The 21,258-nt window shown below is 36.9% G+C and overlaps 1 protein-coding gene across 1 annotated transcript in view; it reads left to right on the forward strand.

Moving 5' to 3' along the window:
* Nucleotides 1-20,547, forward strand: part of LOC134751234 (orexin receptor type 2-like) — a 38,048-nt gene extending 17,501 nt beyond the window's left edge. The window contains exons 4-7 of the mRNA XM_063686617.1: nucleotides 939-1,042; nucleotides 11,524-11,623; nucleotides 17,250-17,371; nucleotides 20,328-20,547. Coding sequence (XP_063542687.1) covers nucleotides 939-1,042; nucleotides 11,524-11,623; nucleotides 17,250-17,371; nucleotides 20,328-20,491 — 490 coding nt within the window. The 3' untranslated portion in view covers nucleotides 20,492-20,547. The remainder of the gene's footprint in view (nucleotides 1-938; nucleotides 1,043-11,523; nucleotides 11,624-17,249; nucleotides 17,372-20,327) is intronic.
* Nucleotides 20,548-21,258: the final 711 nt, after the last annotated feature.

The following is a 21,258-nucleotide window of genomic DNA, read 5'->3' on the forward strand; positions in this document are numbered from 1 at the left end:
CGTCACGCGCGAGGCCAGGTGGTTCTAGAATGGCTGGAACGTTGGCGCTGACGAAGGCCCGACGGAGGATGTCATTGAGGCAGGCATGGCGTGATAGGCGGCCGGCACTCTTAGAACACGATAAACCGTGGTGTCCAAGGCTGTCCACAAAAGTTCCGCAAGGGCAGCGATGGGGTGAGACAATGTTGGATCCCATTACATATTTTTTTTGTCTATTCAGGTTTTATATTTTTTTGAAACCATACACTTATTCTATTTCAACTTATGGTCGCGAGGTCTACAGCTCACAAACGACTAGATATATTACAATAAAGCGTACAACTAGCAAGCTTAGTTCAGAATTTCAATAATCAGTAGTACCGTAAAATGGGGTGAGTAGGAGAAAACTGACATTCAAACCTCGATAACATTTTATTTTTGCATATGCAAACTGAATGGTGTATATAATAAGTGTTTTTATTTTATTTTGGGTAGTTCCATTTCATAACTTTGACGATAAACAGGAAAAACCAACTCACCCCGTAGTCCCTCGTAATTGGGATGAGATGGGTTTTCATACATTTTCTTAGATTGTTGGATCTTTTTTTTTATTATGAGTATTACTATAGCTCCGTTTTAAATTGGAATACATTATTTTTGTAGCAGTAGCCTTAAAATCACATCTCACCCCCCTTTCATACTTTCTCTCCCCATTCGTAACCCAACTCTCCCCGCGAACCCTACTCACCCCATTTTACACACACACATTTGCTTAAACGAGTATGTGAAAATGTTTTATAAACAAGGCTTGAATGGAGATGACAAACTTGGTCATAATTTTTCAGCTCTTATGAAGGGGTTTTTGAGATGCCACTTGCTGAGTTTAAGTGGTAGAGTAACTACAAGGTGTAAAAGCACTTGTGCACTTTACCTGTAGACTAATTTAATAATTGTTACAGGGTTCCGCTGGTGCTGCTAGGTGGAGCTTACTCTTTGATCATCTTGGAGTTGTGGAGGTCGGAAAATTTTCCGGGACAAGTTAACTGCAAACACATTAATGAAAGTAAGATGTTTCATCTACACACATATCATAAACCCTCTATGATGCCTTCTTATTATTACGAGCCTATTGTGTCCCACTGCTGGGCAAAGGCCTCCCCCCTCTTCTTCCACTCCCCCCGGTTTTGAGCTACATCTGGCCAGTCGCTCAAAAAGGAGTCCAAGTTATCCCGCCATCGCCGACGAGGTCTGCCGGATCCCCGGTTTGACTTCTTCAAAATGATGCCTTCAAATTCCGTAAATAATGGCAAACATTAAGATAAACTGTTTTGTTACAACAAATTTCTTATATGTGTTTCGTATCTGTGAAAATGTACTAATAGCTTCATTATTATATCAAAATAGATTCGGTAATGACATTCACATTTCGAACATGTCTAAAAAAAAAGCAAAAAAAAACAAAAACCCCGATGTATGCTCATAAGCCCACAATTTACTCGTAAACTTTTTAATATGACTCTCATTTCAGATATTTACTTTTGAACTTTCAACTTAAACATGATTAAATTTCATAAACCCGTTGTTGTTATAAGAAAGTTTGAATATCTGAAAACAAGCCGAACAAAACGTTCCTACTATTAAGACTAACCTATATTTACCTATATTGTTATTAATTATCTCCTCAACAAACTACAATATTGGCTAATGTCTAGCCTACTTACCGGAACAAATAAAGCAAATAAAATCATACATGAAAACAAGTAATATAATTGCATGTGTGAGAAATATACTTAAAATTTAGTAAAACTTTTGAAAACTAACATATACAATAGTTATTTGTGCAACAAGAGAGGAAAGTTGGTTTTTCTTGCGAGTGTTTATTTTGAGTCCGAGAAAGCGAAAGATTCTATAATTGAATCACAAGCAAAGCGAGTGATTCTAAGGTAGAATCTTGAGCGTAGCGAGGGACTCAAAAACACGAGATGTAAAATAACTGCTCTCGTGTTGCACACATAATTTTTCACCTCAGTAGTGAGAACATATTAAAGGTTAAAATGTATTTCGAATTACACAGAATAAACAACAAAAAAAGTATTATAACATGTACGATACGATAAGATACGGTACGATACGATACGATACGAGACGAGACGAGACCGGACCGGACCAGACCGGACCGGACCGGACCGTACCGGACCGTACCGTACCGTACCGTACCGTACCGTACCGTACCGTACCGTACCGTACCATAAAAAAAATGTAATAAAAGTATGAAGTGCATGGCCTTCACTAAATTAAAAAGCTACATTGTTTCACTCCCAGGAGTGAGGAAAGTCGCACTTTCCTCACTCCAGGGAGTGACGAAAGTAGGCTTGTTCGAGCTGCTGAGGTGAAAAGATTTAATTACATATTCAGTACACAATACATAGGTACTTTCACAACACACGTTTTCTAAACTAAAATAGGCATGTGCACATTTTTTTATACTACGTCGGTGGCAAACAAGCATACGGCCCGCCTGATGTTAAGCAGTCTCCGTAGCCTATGTACGCCTGCAACTCCAGAGGAGTTACATGCGCGTTGCCGACCCTAACACTCCTCTCCCTCGTTGAGCTCTGGCAACCTTACTCACCGGCAGGAACACAACACTATGAGTAGGGTCTAGTGTTATTTGGCTGCGGTTTTCTGTAAGGTGGAGGTACTTCCCCAGTTGGGCTCTGCTCTAGATCTGGAATGACATCCGCTGTCCTGTGCCCTACCACACAAAGCGAGATGTCATTCGCAGTGCCCATACCTCTCTTTTGGACATAGTTTAAGGACATACCCGGGTCCGGACGTAGTTTATGGACATACCCGGGTCCAGTACAAAAAGGCAGGCATTTCACCGCAATCTCACCTGATGGTAAGTGCCGATGCAGTCTAGGATGGATCATGCTTACACTCACACCTATTCCTGCAAAGTAGCCAAATATAACTAGTAAATTTTGCCTATTAATATCCTTCTTGCCTATTTCTACATTTGTATATTTACAATAGCTACCATAATTATTCATAATTCAATACACATCCCAGCTTAAATAGCAACAAAATTTTGATTTTCAACTTTTGTTATAATATAGGTATGTCATTAATTTTATATATAATAATTTTTAAGAAAAAAAAACCGACTTCAATGGGAGATGCCGCTGAAAGCATTCTTAGATTCCAGACAATGAAATGAAAAAGACAGCATCTTTTGCCTAATTATGTAGAAAAGGAGGTAAACCGACCCACTTTTCTAGTAGCATTTCGTTTTTGTAAGGGTCGCAGTTCTAACCTAACCTAACCTACTTTTCTGGTAGCATTTCGTTTCTGTAAGGGTCATAGCTCTAACCTAACCTAACCTACTTTTCTGATAGCAGTTCTGTTCTGTGAGAATCGCAGTTCAAAACACACCCACCCACCAAACCCACTTTTCTAGTAGCATTTCCGGGTCTGGGTCTGGGTCCGGATCCGAGTCCGGGTCCGTGTCCGGCTGTCCGGGTCCAGGTTTGGGTCAGAGTTCGGTCCGGGTCCGGTTCCGAGTTGGTCCATGTTCAGACCCGGGTCCGAGTCCGGGTCCAAGTTTGGGTTTGGGTCCATAAGGAAGAGAACAAATCGCCAAACGTGAACTATGTGTCATTGAACAATTCCATTCTGATCATCATCAGCAGTTCCACTTAATCAAATGTCACTTTTTTAAATGTAAATGCTGGATTTGTTGATGAAAATACAAAAATCACTATATGTATGCCTTTCACATTTGAGGAGTTCCCTCGGTTCCTCGTGGGTCTCATCATCAGAACTCGAGCTTGACAAAAATATGTCTTAAAAACTTAAGTTGCTTAACAAACATAAAGAAGTGGACAAATCGCCAAACTTAAACTATGCGTCATTAAAGAGTTCCATTCTGATCATCATCAGCAGTTCCACTTCATCAAATGTCACTTTTTAAAATGGAAATGCTGGATTTGTTGATATAAATACAAAAATCGCTATATGTATGCCTTTCACATTTGAGGAGTTCCCTCGATTCCTCATGGATCCCATCATCAGAACTCGAGCTTGACAAAAATGTTTCTTGAAAACCTAACTTGCTTAATAAACATAACGAAGAGGACAAATCGCCAAACGTGAACTATGCGTGAACTCTTCAATAAGAGTTCTGTTCTGATCATCATCAGCAGTTCCACTTCATCAAATGTCACTTTTTTAAATGTAAGTGCTTCATTTGTTGATGAAAATACTAAAATAACTATATGTATGCCTTTAACATTTGAGGAGTTCCCTCGATTCCTCATGGATCCCATCATCAGAACTGCTTTTTGACAAAAACGGGACCAATCTGTATGTATATACTTACAATCAAAAAAAGAATTTTCAAAATCGGTCTAGAAATGACGGAGTTATGGAGTAACAAACATTAAAAAAAAAAAAAAAAAAAACAAAAAAACAACCGAATTGAGAACCTCCTCCTTTGAAATCTTGAAGTCGGTTAAAAATAAATTTATTACTTTCTTGGTTCATTCTTAAAACGTACAAAAACATTCCAAGTATTATTGTGCAACCATTATTATGCGAATTAAATTTGAAACGAAATAAGTAAATAAATACCCCAGCTAGAGTTTCGTACTCGTATAATTAACATTCCTGGGCAATATTTACGCAGCAGTATTTTGCGTTGAACCCTCGGACCAATAAATAGATAATACCTATATATTGTTGTGGATTTGTTTGTTCTTCGAGATTGATTGACTAGGCAGCTGAGGTGTGAGGCGTATTCACATGGTAACTAATTACATAAATGGTTGATAATATTGTTTGGAGAATTTATTTTAAAGAACAGTTTTAGAGTTTAATCCATATCCATACTAATATTATAAATGCGAAAGTCTGTCTGTCTGTCTGTCTGTGTGTTACTTCTTCACGCTTAAACCGCTGAACCGATTTAGTTGAAATTTGGTATACAGATAGTTTGAGTCCCGGGGAGGGACATAGGATACTTTTTATCCCAGAACTCACCCCTCAAGGGGGTGAAAAGGGGGGTGGAAATTTGTATGGGGAATCAATAACCGCTGAACCGATTTCGATGAAACTTGGTATAGGGATAGTTTGAGCTGTGGGAAATAATATAAAATAACTTTTATCCCCGAAATCATCCCTTAAGGGTGTAAAAAATGGGGTGGAAATTTATAGTGTGGACCAATTTGGGGGTGAAAAAGGATGGATTAAAAAGCAGATTTGTTTAAGAATTAAGGTACCCAAATTACTAATTCCACGCAGACGAAGTCGCGGGCAAAAGCTAGTAATCTATAACAGAAGCGCTGGTTGCCTGGCGGAAAAGCATGCGTCTTGAGAAAAGAGGTCGACCGCTTCTTCTCCATTCAAACGTACTCCTAATTTTCTTCATTGCGTATTGACATCATGGAAAATATTTTTACATAATTTGATATACAGGGCGTCTCATTTAAATCGGTAAGTATGGGAAAGTCTGAAACTATAAGACATACGAAGATCTGTTTGTAGACCATGTCATCGATTAACAAAACAATGCATTTTATTTATTTTAGACATCATGTTTCATAGAGCCATTTACTGCTTAAGATCTACACAATCGGTATCTAAATAGAAATAGTGTAAGTTATTTTTTTCAAAACAACCGGGTTCGATTCCCGAGCTGAGTACAGGTTTTCTTAAATGTATGAATGCAGTTTTTCTTCATATTAAAATCGATGACATGGTTCCTACGAACAAATCTTCGTATGTCTTATAGTTTCAGACTTTCCCATACTGACCGATTTAAATGAGACACCTGTATATTAACCATAGCCCATTTGTTTTTGTAAGAATTAGGAGCGAAAAACAAATTCCATGTCAATTTTAAACGCTTCTAACTATTATAATATTTAAAAATTCGAATAAATCAAACGATGGGTCATAGCTGTGGTTGATATCCATCAAATTGTGCCAAAATATTATCAATAATGAAATAAAACTATGAAAACGGATTATAGCGCGTATATTGAATTTATAATACATCCCGACGTTTCGAACCCTTTACAGCATTCGTGATCAACGGGTGACTGAGGAAAAATTACAAAGTGCAAAAAGTTTTTTTTTTTTTCATAGTTTTAGTTAGTTTTATTTCATGAGTAACTATCGCGGTAACCGAAGACAATATTATTATCAATTATGTTAATTTAATATCCAGAGGAAAATGAGCATTACGGTTGAATGAAAAGCCGTTCGTCTTAAAAACTGGATGGTCGTAGGATCGAATCACGACTGCTACGCCTGGGAATTAAGTATCAGTATATGTGTTAAGTAGTCGCCATAGAGTAACTTATACTAGAGCGGTACTGTCATAGTAAATTTTGTAACCCCAGTAAATTCACTGCCATCTGTCGACACACTTTAAAACTAAAAATGAAGATTTATAAAAATACGATAGAATGTATTTAAATATAGATAAATGATTGTTTTTATTTGCATTAATTATTTTTATGATTTTGACCCATGTTCTTTCACTGATATGCGTTAATATGGTTAAATAACAAACGAAACCGTCAACGCCATCTATACGACTGTAGGCCAAAACTAGTAGCGCCTTCTGAACGAGAATCAAATTTTCTTGATTTTCGAGGCACGTTTTTTCCTTAGACTGTATCCATCTATTACGGATCTTTGGTAGTCGCTCACCGGTGAATGAAAACGTCGTGAGGAAAATGGACGTAATCTCAACAAATCTCTCGCACTATTTACTTTCTTGGACCGAATATACGTTGAGTGAAAGTTCTGTTCGGGAATAAAAACATCACAAGGAAAACGAACATATTAAATAAAGCTTATTTCCGCTCTGGGACGGAAGGTCGAATAACAGTCTCATGCCGGGGGATCTATATTATTTACAAAATGTAATCTTACCCTAAATATTCACGAAAATAAATAGTTTAAATATACGACTTAATGAAAAACAGAAATAGTAGATGAGGTATGCAAGGCACCCATTTCTGACGAGATATTTTGGCGCTGGAATGAAGCGAGTATAAGTACGTAGTCTTCTCAAATCATGACCCTTCCCATAGTGGGGTAAAAATGCGTAGAATGTTAATCGTATATCGTATGTGAAACTGCCTAAGGTATCTAATATGTATGCTAAGTAGGGCCTTTCCGTTGGACACCTGAGCATTTTGATTAGATCTAGCAAAGGACGACAAATTAAAAGAGGTGTGAAATGTTTATCTTCAGGTCAGGGATCGAATACAATAAATTTAACATTTTCTCTGAAATTACATTCATTTTAACGAAATTACATACTTTTTGAATGTATTGTTATGTTCTTAGTCGCAAAAGGAAGTGTGTTAAAAAACCGGACAAGTGCGAGTCGGATTCACCCACCGAGGGTTCCATACTTTTTAGTATTACAACAGATATCACGGTTCATGAGATATTTACTAAAAATAGAATAAAATAAATATTTAAGTATATCCATACAACAAACGTGTTTTTTTTTTGCAATTGATTGCGTATTGGTACGGAACCCTTTGTGCGCGAGTCTGACTCGCACTTGGCTGGTTTTTTTTTTACAAAAAAATCAAAATGTCTTTATTTATGGGTTAGAATGGGATGCAAACTTATTCACTTTACTACAGCATTGTTGACGGAGTCTTTATTCGGAAGTTCGAGTCCATTTATGTTGAGCTTAAAAATACTCATTTAAGGACTCGACTCGGGACTTAAATGAATCCGAAGTTATTTTGTACAGTCTCGTAAAAACAAGCCGAGCTCTTCAAATTTAGACCCAAAAAGCTCGTTCCTCCCAACACTATTGTATACTTGTACTTATTGCTTTCGTCATTCAACTAACGTTCCGAAAGCGTAGTCGTACGTTGGGTTTCCAGCGGCAAATATTTTAAACTTGTAACAACAATAAATCAATACTGGCCTCGTAATGAAAACGTGATTGATATATCAGGGTTAAAAATACGCTGGCTATGAATATTTTAGTTACCTACATTTCGGTGACCTGTGACCTCATGAAATATGTCGTATTACGGAATGCAATTTTGAATTGGATCTGGGCGTTTTCAAAAATAAATATTGAAAACCTGATTCTCAGATTCTGGTGTTTTTGGGTTCTTTCAACTCAGAATCACTAGAATATTCAATCCTGATGATAAAAGTGTCCCAAAAATTTGTATATACGTCACGCACATACAAGTGAACATTTTTAGGGTTCCGTACCCAAAGGGTAAAAACGGGACCCTATTACTAAGACTCCGCTGTCCGTCTGTCCGTCCGTCTGTCTGTCTGTCACCAGGCTGTATCTCATGAACCGTGATAGCTAGACAGTTGAAATTTTCACAGATGATGTATTTCTGTTGCCGCTATAACAACAAATACTAAAAAGTACGGAACCCTCGGTGCGCGAGTCCGACTCGCACTTGGCCGGTTTTTTTTCACACCAAAACGTGACGTAATGTGGGACATCTTTTTTTAATGGCAGGATGGAGAATGCTGTCGATTCTGAGTAGAATGAGCCAAAAAATTACCAGATTTGAAAGAATCAGGTTTTCAATATTTATTTTAGAAAACGCCCATCTACCATTCTCTAGCGCTAAACATGTCGAACAATTAGACTCTAACAAATACTTTTCAAGGTAAATTGTAAATATTTACCTTTATTTGGTAAAGGGTAGCACATACTTAGGGCGCGTTGTTTCATCCATTATTATTAAATATTTGCCAAACTCGCTTAGGTAAGTGCTTAGTAGAATCGTCTCGATGGTCCCAAAACTTAAGGGTAGCTTTTAAGGCTAAAATTTTAATAATGGGATCCTGTATATAGAAAACTTTTACTTTATCGCATTATTTGTTCAGTTGTTTAACTTGGATAGGTACTCCGCTTTTTAGCGATAAGACCGTCTGTTATTACCTAGTCTTAAGCTTGTATTTCGCTTTCTGTGTATTTTTTTACCGACTTCAAGATTTCAAAGGAGGAGGTTCTCAATTCGGTTGTTTTTTTTTCATGTTTGTTACTCCATAACTCCGTCATTTCTGGACCGATTTTGAAAATTATTTTTTTGATTATAAGTATCTACATACAGATTGGTCCCGTTTTTGTCAAAAAGTAGTTCTGATGATGGGATCCATGAGGAATCGAGGGAACTCCTCAAATATTAAAGGCATACATATAGTGATTTTTGTATTTTCATCAACAAATCCAGCATTTACATTAAAAAAGTGACATTTGATGAAGTGGAACTGCTGATGATGATCAGAATGGAACTCTTCAATAACACATAGTTCACGTTTGGCGATTTGTTCTCTTCCTTATGGACCCAGACCCAAACTTGGACCCGGACTCGGACCCGGACCCGGGTCTGGACATAGACCCCAACTCGGACCCGGACCCGGACCGAACTCTGACCCAAACTTGGACCCGGACCTGGAAATGCTACTAGAAAAGTGCGTTAGGTGGGTGGGTGGGTTTTGAACTGCGATTCTCACAGAACAGAACTGCTAACAGAAAAGTAGGTTAGGTTAGGTTAGAGCTGTGAACCTTACAGAAACGGAATGCTATCAGAAAAGTAGGTTAGGTTAGGTTAGAACTGCGACCCTTACAAAAACGAAATGCTACTAGAAAAGTGGGTGGTTTTACCTCCTTTTCTAGATAAATAGGCAAAAGATGCTGTCTTTTTCATTTCATTGTCTGGAATCTAAGAGTGCACCATCATCAATAAGTGAACTTTCAGCGGCATCCCCCATGAAGTGCACAATAAAGAATATTTACTTAATTACTTAGAACTTGAAAAAAAAACAAGGTTTGTAGGCGTAGGTGTTTTCCCGCTTGACCGCTTTGTTGTTACACTGATTGTTTACTTAAGCAGAATGAATTAATGAATTTTAATGAAATGAATGAATGTTTATTTGTATCAAACAAGCGTATATTTATATACAGGTGTTTCATTTTTGTTTTTTGGACGTACCCTGTTTTGCCATGACTGGCGTAACAATATTGTTTTATACTAACTAAATTGACTATGTACAAGATATTATAAACCTAAATTTACAGACTACGATTCTAATTTATAATTTCATGCAATTCATGCAATTATATACATAATTATCCAGTTAGATTTAAGGTATATAAAATTAATGAATAATTAGTACAATTATATATTATATAACAATGATATTCGAGTAGGTAATAAATTTAATATTACAATTTACATTTGTTTATAAATTCATCGACAGAATAATAACAATGTTCAATTAAATAACTTCTTCTTAAAATATTAAAAGGCATTTCTTTAAATGTATCAGAGGGAATAATAAATATCTTAATAGCCATACAGTACGAATTTTGTCGTGATAATGCTAGATTGGTTTTCGGTAAGTTTAACTTAATCCTATGTGTCCCTCTTTCAGAGTTAGTGACCCTTACATCAAACAGCTCTATATTTTTATTTACAAAGATACACATTTCAAACACATATACACATGGAAGTGGCAGTATACGTTTGGATTGGTAAAGTGGCTTACAGTGGTCTAAGAAATCGGCTCCACATAAAGTGCGGATGCATTTTTTTGTATTTAGAAAAAAAATTCAGCATCCGTCGAGTTTCCCCAGAGAATGAGTCCGTACCGGAGTATTGATGCCACATAACCGTGATATGCAGAGAGAGCTGCTTCTTCTGAGTCTACATTCCGTAACCGATATAAGGCATACACAAAACGATCGAGTCTTATGCGCAAATTATCAATATGACTTCCAGTTACAAAAGCAGTCCAATGTTTTTCCTAAAAGTGTTACGCGACAGTTAATTTAAGTATCTTGATTGCAAGTGTTCATTGTATTTACTTTTATATAGAAGAGGTCCATTAAGAGCCTTCTTTAATCTTCTAGATAGTTTTTTTCTTCAATGTATAATTGAACGAAGCGTAGCGAAGGTCTACGTTTTGAATCGGGCATTTTGCTTTCGTATGTCTGGATGTTCTCCTCTACAGGTCGCAATTCTCAAACAGATTCTTGGATTTTTTTGTCATTTAATATTTCTTAATAATAATTTTATATTTCTTAATAAAAACTGTGTATTTTTTCAGCTTTAAGCTATGCTCGCGAGGTCTACAGCTCACAGAGCAACTAGTTATATATATGTACGATTAATAGTAGATTGTGTCACAAGGTAGCAAAATGACATATTTACGGCGTGGGCGTACATTGAATCCAGAGCATAGTGAGGGATTCAATTGTTAACGCCCAACGTGGAAATAATTTTGCTACCATGAGACACATACTGCTTTTCATATCACCTATAAGGAATTTATTATGTTTCTAAACATTATTTAACCTAAAAAAATAGTATGCAAAAAATATAAAAATTGTGTCCTAGAACAGAAAAGTGGCACTTTGATCCCTCCTAGCAGGGAAGAAAAGTGCCACTTCGATCCCTCCTAGCAAGGAAGAGAAAGCCCTTTTTCGAATAGGTGATGTGAAAACAAATATTGTATTCTCTGTTACAGACAAACGCCGGTCGCGTCGTAAAGTGGCCAAGATGCTGGTCGCGGTGGTGGTCATGTTCGCCATCTGCTATCTGCCCGTGCACACGCTGTCCCTGCTCAGGTAATCTTTCAACATTCAACATTTCATTCGCGGCAAAACAGTCACGGTTGAACTCTATGACGAACACTGTTATTTCCACCAGTAGTATGATGATCAAAATATATGATGACGAGATTACCCCGATCCTGAATTTTTACGAGACCAACTGAAGATAAAGTCCAGGAGGATTGATTACCTAGGTGTAGCTATAACCTTTTTCATTTATTGTCAAATTGGTAAAGCACAATTACACGCGGCAGCGTGTCAAGCGAAGTTCAAGTAAAGGGCACTGGCAACCTCACATTCCATAAATAGTTTATCGATATATCAACGTCTAATAAACCTTTTAGGCCGAATAAAAAACAGGAAAAATGTGGAATCAAAAAAAAACATGATTTACGAGAAAATACCTAAAAAAACACCTAGTGACAGAGATTTCTTTGAACGGATTTACATAATTGTTGCCATTTGAATAGATTGCGGCCTTAAGATGATCTTGTATCTACGTTTCAATCGGATTGGGGAGCCCTATTACCATATTTTATAATATCTCTACTAACAAATAAGAATTGGGGACAACGACATTAATGTTTTTATTTCTGAACCACAAAGGGGCGTTAAAACCGACAATACTCTGGAAATTGACACCTCACGCATATAATGTCACAAGCCATTTTTGGACTGATGAGTGTACCAAAAATTAACATACCCTAATAAGTAGTAATGGAATTTAATTTCAATCCAGTGCTGGATATCATAAAATTGCTACTGTGACACTTTTCATAGAGAGCCGTGCAGGTACTTAGTTAAACGGGGAGTCTACATTCAATGCTCGCTTAGTACACAGATTCCGACATGTACGCTAATAGTTTAGCATACTTATGCAATACTGCTAGACACTTTCTAAATATTCTAAATTCTTATCTTTCTAAATTCTAAATATTGTAATTGACTGAATTTGTAAATTTTATCTTTCTTGACATTTTATCTGTTTGCATGTTTTTTTTGTAATTTTCCTGATATTTATAATATCTATTCTTCTAGGGTGCAAGTAAATTGGTGTAATACTGAAAGCTTGCACTGTAATAAATAAACAATAAAAACCGGACAAGTGCAAGTCGGACTCGCGCACCGAGGGTTCCGTACAAAAAATATTTTTATTATATGATGTAACTAAAAATTTACGGTTTTCGCAATTTTTCCTTTATTTGCGCTATAAGATGTTGCTTCGTACCAAATTTCAAGATTCTGAGTTCACGGGAAGTACCTTGTAGGTTTCGATTCCCTTGCGAGTGTCGAAAACTTGCGGCATAAACGGTTGTATCTTTTGATTGCGTTGGCTTAGAAGTCTGATTTTTTCACAGCGCCACGGGACAGTAGACCTGAGCATTTGATATAAATTCCAGCTTGATACCTAAACGCGTTCCTGAGAAAAAGGGTCTTGACAGACAGACAGACGGACGGACAACAAAGTGATCCTATAAGGGTTCCGTTTTTTCCTTTCGAGGTACGAAACCCTAAAAATGAAAATGTTGGTGTCTGAACACAGGGGCGCGAATCAACCGTGCCAATCGTTAACGCTCCGTAGTCTATCGTAGTCATCTCTCTGTATCACTCTGCTACGCTGACAGTTGCGTTATGTTGGCTACGCACGCTGGTATGTTTGTTTACAATACTAAGTTAGTAACTAGAAGCCTTGTGTGTAGACTTCCTTCTAAATGGAATAGGAATGAAATAGAATAAGTTTTTGAGTGTTAAAATCTTAGTCTTATTTTTACCGGTTTTATATTTACCCCACCTGACCCTATCTATATTAGTGATATTGTACATTTCGATCTAGTGCGGAAAGTATGTCATTACTTCACGAGTACCGAGATATCAAGGCAAGGCAAGACTCGGGACGAGTGAAGAATGACATTTCCGCACGTGTATCGAACGACGTTTTTTAATACAGTTGCGAAAAAATTATAAAAACAACAAGTAAGGAATAAAAACTGGAAACTTAAAACACCTCTTAGTAGGTAGTAAAAGTAAGAAAAAAACGCCTCTTCTTTGACAGGCGTTTCGGCAGCTATTCCGTTCCATTCAGACAACTTATTAAGAACGATTTTTCAATGTTCAATATTAAAACATAAACGTGTTATAATGATGATGAGGTAAGTAATTAAATTATAAAATATGTATATTTTCATATTCTTACATTAATAGTAGGTTTTTATGTTGATTACGTCGTTTAAAGGAAACTAATATTAATACTCATCAATAAGTAGTCAATAATTAGAACAAGTATAAATTTAAAAAAAATAGAAAAGTAAAAAGCACTAGTTCGCGAAAAACAACTTTCCGCACTCTAAACAGCTACGTAAAGTAGCACTTTTTAAGCAACTGTATTAAAAAGTATATATCGTACATGCATAGACATCCAATTATAAATATTATGAGATGTCACCGAATCTGTTAAAGAAATATTAAAGTGTGTCAAATTTTCTAATAATTAAGCTGCGTAACCACAAATTTAATATCCAACCGGATATAATTTTTTACTTAAATTCTTCTTAATTTACTTCTTATTAGATCCATTCACAAAATGTTTTTAATTTAACAGCAGCCTACGCAAAATCATTTAGTCCGATCAATACGTATGAGTACTTATACAGTACTTTCACATGTTATAAAAGAGACGGGATCCGGGATAACGGACCTCAATAGGTTGTTAAACGATATCTTGGAAACATAATATTTGGTTAAAACAATAGGATTATTGTATAATAGAATAGAATATAATTAATAATTATAATAAGCACTCGTACTTAGGTATATGTACCTATATTGAAATCTGTAGTTTATTAGCTAACGTAATTAAAATTTTGTATTTCGTTGGAACTAATTCCAATTTCAGAGATAATTTTGCTTTACAATAGATTTATGCCGCAAAGTTTAATTTAGTAATAAACTAGTAGTTCGCCCCGAACTGAAAACTCGCGGTTCACCAAAAAGATAGATCAATTGAATGCACCTACTGTCAAAGGAGAAAACACCATACATCATTACATAAAGGATTTAATACATAAAACCACGGAAACCAGGCATAGCTTAGGTAAATCACACTCCGACGTCATAATGACGGGCGATGCTCGTCTGACAGTTCGGGACGCGCCAATCGTAATGTGACTATCGACACCGACCGTAGGGCTGCGCTCGAGCAAACCACATAATAGGAAGTACCTATTTTAAGTCACATTTTTGGCACAGCGACGATCTAGGAGGATATAACATAGGATAAACTAAGGATATAACCAAACGGAGTAGCCATTAACATTACAGGCATTCCCCTCTGTCGAAAATAGTCGGCCAATCGTCATACACAATGTATGGACTGACGTTTATCTGACATGGCTATTTTGACGTTACGTATACATTTGACGTTCCCCTCCCCCGCAAAAATTGACAGACTTTTTTGTACAGTAAATTACAGACGTGGCGGCTCCGTTTGGTTACAACCTCCTAGGCGACGATAATCATTCAACAAACACTTTGTGTTGACATGACTGTGCCAACAGTACGATTAATTCCGATATTTGGTTGTTGACATTTACACGATATATTACGTTAGATAAACTTCATTCAATTGGGCAGTTTGGTTCGAGTGAGTTAATCTCCAGTGAGGATATGATGGCTGCACTTTTCCGTTCACGGCGTCGACGGCGTATAACGTCAAGTCAAAAGAGATGTTTCTTCAATTTAAAACATGAAGACTATATAAAGGAGCCAAATCTCTATGTATGAAAAGTGTCCATCAAAAAACAGTAATTAGGCGGCGCCACCATACACCGAAATACTACCAAAAACAACATACGTAATTTGGTCGGGTTATTTGCAAGGTTCATGTTATACTCATGTCCCAGAGTCTAACTAGCGCCACCGGAGAGATTAGGAACTATTATTTACAGCTGAAAGCTGGTCACTTTTGCAATAGTTCTGCCATAAGAGATTGTCGTCCTTTCTATACCGTCCATAATTTCAAAATGTCACCGGTTAACGTTGCGTCGACGTCAACGTCTGGACGCCATGCGCCGCCTTCGTATGTCGTACGCCGCGTCTAGTTATTTTTTTAACATTGCGAACTAAACACCGGGTCTGACTTCAATGAAAGATGAATGCCGGAAACTCCGGGCTATAAGGTCATTATTATTTGACTACGATAAAGCGAAAAGAAAGATTATGAGCGTAACAGTCTAATTATGGACCTTAAATGGAGGATGCCAATAGTTATTTGTACAACAGGTATATAATAAGGGTTCTTTTTAAGGACCGAAGTTACAAAACGAAACGAAGTTGAGTTTTGTAAAGAAAGGCCCGAGAATTTTAAGACCTATTTATGTATCGTTGCACCCAATTTGTTTTATGACAGCGGCAAACACCTAAAATTGGAGATAAAATCAAACTAAATATTGGTATTTAGAAGTCAGACTTAAAAAAAAAAACAACAGTTGCATAATATTGTACGAATATCCCTAAGAACACTGCTGTTATGATCCTATGAACACTGCGCAGGGGCCCCGCGCGCCGTATTTCTTACGAAGTTGATTTCGATCTCATTGGCAGTCGTTTAATCGACAAATAACGGCTAGTGTGGAAAAAAATTGTTCTATTTAGCATTCCTACTCATAAGCATATTGTTTCGATCCTGGGGTCATAATATACAGTGACAGCAGCCAATGGCTCAATGGGTGCCCGCGGCGTTAAACGTAACAGCCGTGATGACAGACGATAAAAACGTGACCATCATAATGTACTCATTATGAATTCAGTAGAATTGAAAGCCTAACGCGGGCTAACATTTAAAAATCAATGCTTCTTAAAATAGTACCACCTATTTCCAACTTGTATCAACATCCAAATTTCAAATTAAGTCGAACTTTGTCACTTCATCGCTAAATTTGTACGTAAACAGACAACTCGTATCCGAATCTCTTCATTATCATAATACAATATTGCCCGCGATGTTCCTTGATCTCCGAATAATGTTTATGTTGTAAACAAGATGTTTCCGTTAGTTTATATGCGATTTATTCCTGTGAAGCCAATGCGAGAAATATCTAGGTACTTATTCTGTTTCACAGCGATCCAATTCGTATATATTTGCATTTATTGACGCAATAAAATTACACTAGATATATTTTTTATCACCACCTTCCTTATTTATAAAGAACTTAATACCAAGTTTAAAAAAATCAGAAAAACTTTATATAAGCTATCGCGGAACAAATTGCCAACAACTAAAAACTTCGAAATGCACGGACGTGATACTGACTGAAAAGTTTGTTCCGAATTGAATGTAAGAACATGCGCTTCACTCGCTTGTTCGATAAAAGTGTTATAAAAATAAAAAAACTTGCTAATCAATTTCATCCTACTTCCAACAGTCATAACTATCGATACGAAACTTTGCCATACAAGTTGTTTGAGATATCGGTGCAACGTATATTATGTCAAGTATACCTACCATCGAGCTAATTTTTGAAGACACCTTCAAACGTAAAAGTTTTGTTTTCATGATTCCAATACTTTGAAGGCGTAAAGCACAGCCGCCAATTAAAGTACGGTATTAAAATTTAAATTTTATACAGATTTTTCTTTCTTTCAGATATACTGGCGTACTCGATCGCGTCAACAACAACGATATCATTTCGTCACTGGCGCTAGTCTCACATATAATGTGCTACGTGAATTCAGCCATCAACCCCGTCATTTATAATTTCATGAGTGGTAAGTCTTATGGAAATGTAATTGATCTAGTTCATATTATGTTAGAGGAAATAATCATTTTTACCCGACAACGCAACGGAGGGGCAATGTGCTTATCAGTCTATATATATTATATACGTTGGTTTCGCCATTACCAAACTAAAATGGAGTTGGGCGGAACATGTTGCTAGGCAGAGTGATGGCAGGTGGACTAAAATGTTAACGGAATGGTGGCCGATTTCGATGAAAGAAGCCCCTGGCGTCCGTTGGCTCGTTGGGTGGACGTCATCCGGAAGATTGCGGGTCACTTCTGGATGAGATTAGCTCATTTTGCCCGGGCCAAGTCGCGTACTGGAAGAGAGGCCTATGCTCAGCAGTGGGCGATAAAGGGCTGATATGATGATGATGATATATTATATGTATGTATGTATGTTCCTTTGTGGCTCTCTATAGGCCAAACGCGTGGGTTGATTTTGATGATTCTTACATCAATAGTTTTTTTTTGATTCACCGAGTGTCACTACATAAAATGTATACATAAAAATAAGAAAAAACAACATGGCGGTAATCAGGCGCAATATTGGGATATCATTTTGTAGGGATTAAAAAAACTATTTAGTTTAGGTAAATTGTTCGTTACAGCTGTCGCTGCCCATTCACTGTCGGATTTATTTTATTTTTTAAATTTAATTACTTGTTCTAGCAGTCTATTGTGCACAGATATAGTATGCCAGTCATTGTAGTTTAAAAATACCAAGTAGAATTCGGTGAATAAGATGCCGATTCGTTTAGTCTCGGATGACAAAGGATACAATTTTTATTGATAAAAAAAAACTAAGGAGTTCTTTACGAATATAGCCGAAGCAGATAAACTTTTTTTGTTTCCTAGAGCCTTTGATGTAACGAAAACTGTTTTGGGCGATTACGAGGGATTTTACAAATTGCTTCGGCATCAGTAAAGCAAAGGGCATTAATTGTCAATAAAGAACGTAAAACATAATAAAGAAAACCGGACAAGTGCGAGTCGGACTCGCCCACAGAGGGTTCCGTACTTTTTAGTATTTGTTGTTATAGTGGCAACAGAAATACATTATCTGTGAAAATTTCAACTTTCTAGCTATTACGGTTGATGAGATACAGCTTGGTGACAGACAGATGGACAGACCGACAGAGGAGTCTTAGTAATAGGGTCCCGTTTTTACTCTTTGGGTACGGAACCCTAAAAAAGCAAAGAATCTAATGAATAGATGCCAAGCTTGTTCACCTGGATCGACCTTTTTTCATGTCTTTGTGGCGGCCTCGTTTGTTATTCTAGCTCAATTTAAATTTTATTTCTTTGTAAAATATGTACTAATCACTTTGAGTGAAATCTCTTCCATTATTAAGAAATATTATTCATTGTAATTTTCTGTGTGGATATTTTTAGAGATATCCGACTAGACTTGGCAGACAGATGAAAATTGAAGTGTCAACGTTTTTAAAATCTTTTTTAGGGTTTCGTACCCAAAAGTAAAAAAACGGGACCCTATTTATAAGACTCCGGTGTCCGTCTGTCCGTTTCTCTATCACCAGGCTGTATCTCATGAACCGTGATAGCTAGACAGTTGAAATTTTCATAGATAATGTATTTCTGTTGCCGCTATAACAACAAATACTAAAAAGTACGGGACCCTCGGTGGGCGAGTCTGACTCGCACTTGTCCGGTTTTTTATTAATCACAAATTGACAGGCCGTCGAAAAAGGCGGAAGGTGTATTAAAAAAAACCGGACTGAGGGTTCCGTACTTTTCAATATTGGTTGTTATAGCGGCAACAGAAATACATCATTTATGAATTCAACTGTATAGATATCATGGTTCATGAGACACAGCCTAGTGACAGATAGACAAACTGACGTCTATCCGTCCGTTTGTCTGTCTGAGGGGGTCAACTATCTCTGCAGCTGACTTTACATGATCCTTACTAATAGCCTCCGTTTAACCTATTCTGACCACATTCTGACGAAAGATAACTACGTATCCCTACACTGAGCATGGCCCGACATGCTCTTTGCCGATTTTATTTAATAATTGTCAAGCTTGTTCGCCCATCAATTTATTTTAATGTGAAAAAAAAAACATTTCATGTAATCTCGAAGGATTTTAGAATACTAATAAATTAGCGTCCAAGATAAAAACAGACGTTGAAGATAGCGCAGAAGAAAACATGTCTCGTTAGATTAGACCCAGACATAATAAAATAAGAGTAAGCCATATAATGTAATGAAGACCTTCAGTTTCAGTTAGGGCCGCGTATTCAAGAATAAAGTATTTTACCCGCATAATAGTGCCATTATTTTTACGAGTACGAAATGTAAACGAATTTTATAGTAGCTTGCGTCCAGATCTAACATTTTTGGTCATACATTTGAGGAAGAACAACCGTTATAGACCGTTTTATCAGAGGTTGGTGCAGTTATCTCGTTTTTGCAATAATAATATGATATCGATGCTTGCTTAGGTGTAGGGTTCCATAGCCGTAATTGGAGAACGAACAAACTCTTAACAAATAGTTATCTACGTGACTCCTTCTGGCTATAAATTGTACGGTACACCTGTCGAATCTAGATCCGGATAAATTTAATTCTGGCTGAATTCAGATTACACACCCGTACCATCACTAATCAACACAATATAAAGATGTGAGCGTGCAAACATTCCCGAGTGACGTGAATTTTAAGATCGTTTGAACCCCAGTCGTGATAGCTCTGGTACCGACTACGTGCATAAAATAACGGATGGCTTAGATGGAAGGGACATATATATGTAGGTGCCCTGACAAAGGTCGACAAGCCTGAAAAATCAATCTGAATCGTAAAAGGTTTAATTAGATAAACGCAACCCTTGTCAAACGTATGAAAGAGATAACGGAGACAGAGTAAAAGCCTGGCATCAATTGTTTGTTCCACCATTGATATTTTTTTTAATTTCTTGTTTCAGAAAAGTTCCGCCATGAGTTCAAGCGCGCGTTCTGCTGCTCCACTGGCTCCGTGCATGAGCACTCCACGACCGTCACCTTCACAGCCAAATCTAAGCCGTCCATCGAGATGCAGTCTCTCACACAGAGACAGCTCGTCTGTGAATTGACAAACGGATATTCGTAGAAGGATGTAATTTGTTTATTAAAAAGATCTTTATCATTTCACGTTCAACAAAACGCGGGTTAAACCTCTGGTAAAATACTCGATTGCTGACCTTGTTAAGAGGATATGTCAGCTCAACCCCTTCTTAGATTTGAAAATTATAGGTAAATATCTCCGTCGCGACGAGGACGGCTCCTAAAATTAGTGCGATAAGGACAACTGCAGCTAAGGCGAAAAATCCTGCGTAAAAATCTCTAAAATCGAGGTTTCGTTCTCGACATTCTCCTCCTCTATAACAACCAATCGTAACGAAATTTTCGGAACGAATGAGAAAAAAAATATCGGTGTCTGACCGTTTTGTTTTTGCGTTTATTATTGTCGATTTTGTATGCTAGGCGTCTGTTTACGGCGCATTTATTCGGCCGGTTTTAGTGCTGTTTGAAGTAACCTAGTTCTTATAAAAAAAGGAAAACGTACAGACAGAGATACTGGTAATATTAAACTCACATAAAAAAATATTCATCTAGGGCTAGGGCTAAAATCCAGAGAGGAAAATGTCGAGAACGTTTGTATGGAAAAATTACCATAAATTTTATCCTCTTAATAGTTATTAGGAACATCACAATCACTTATTATTTTGCGCCACGAGTACTGATAAGTAAGTATTTTGTAGATCAGACATGAAATGTTTAGATCAAGTCTGGAATTACTCTTAACTAGAAATTTGATCATACTTAGTTCCTGACTTTGTACTTTATTTGAATTAATTTTAACGTCTGTCTCTAGTA

Source organism: Cydia strobilella, chromosome 21 (assembly GCF_947568885.1).
Source record: "Cydia strobilella chromosome 21, ilCydStro3.1, whole genome shotgun sequence".
In the NCBI taxonomy this organism is placed as follows: domain Eukaryota; kingdom Metazoa; phylum Arthropoda; class Insecta; order Lepidoptera; family Tortricidae; genus Cydia; species Cydia strobilella.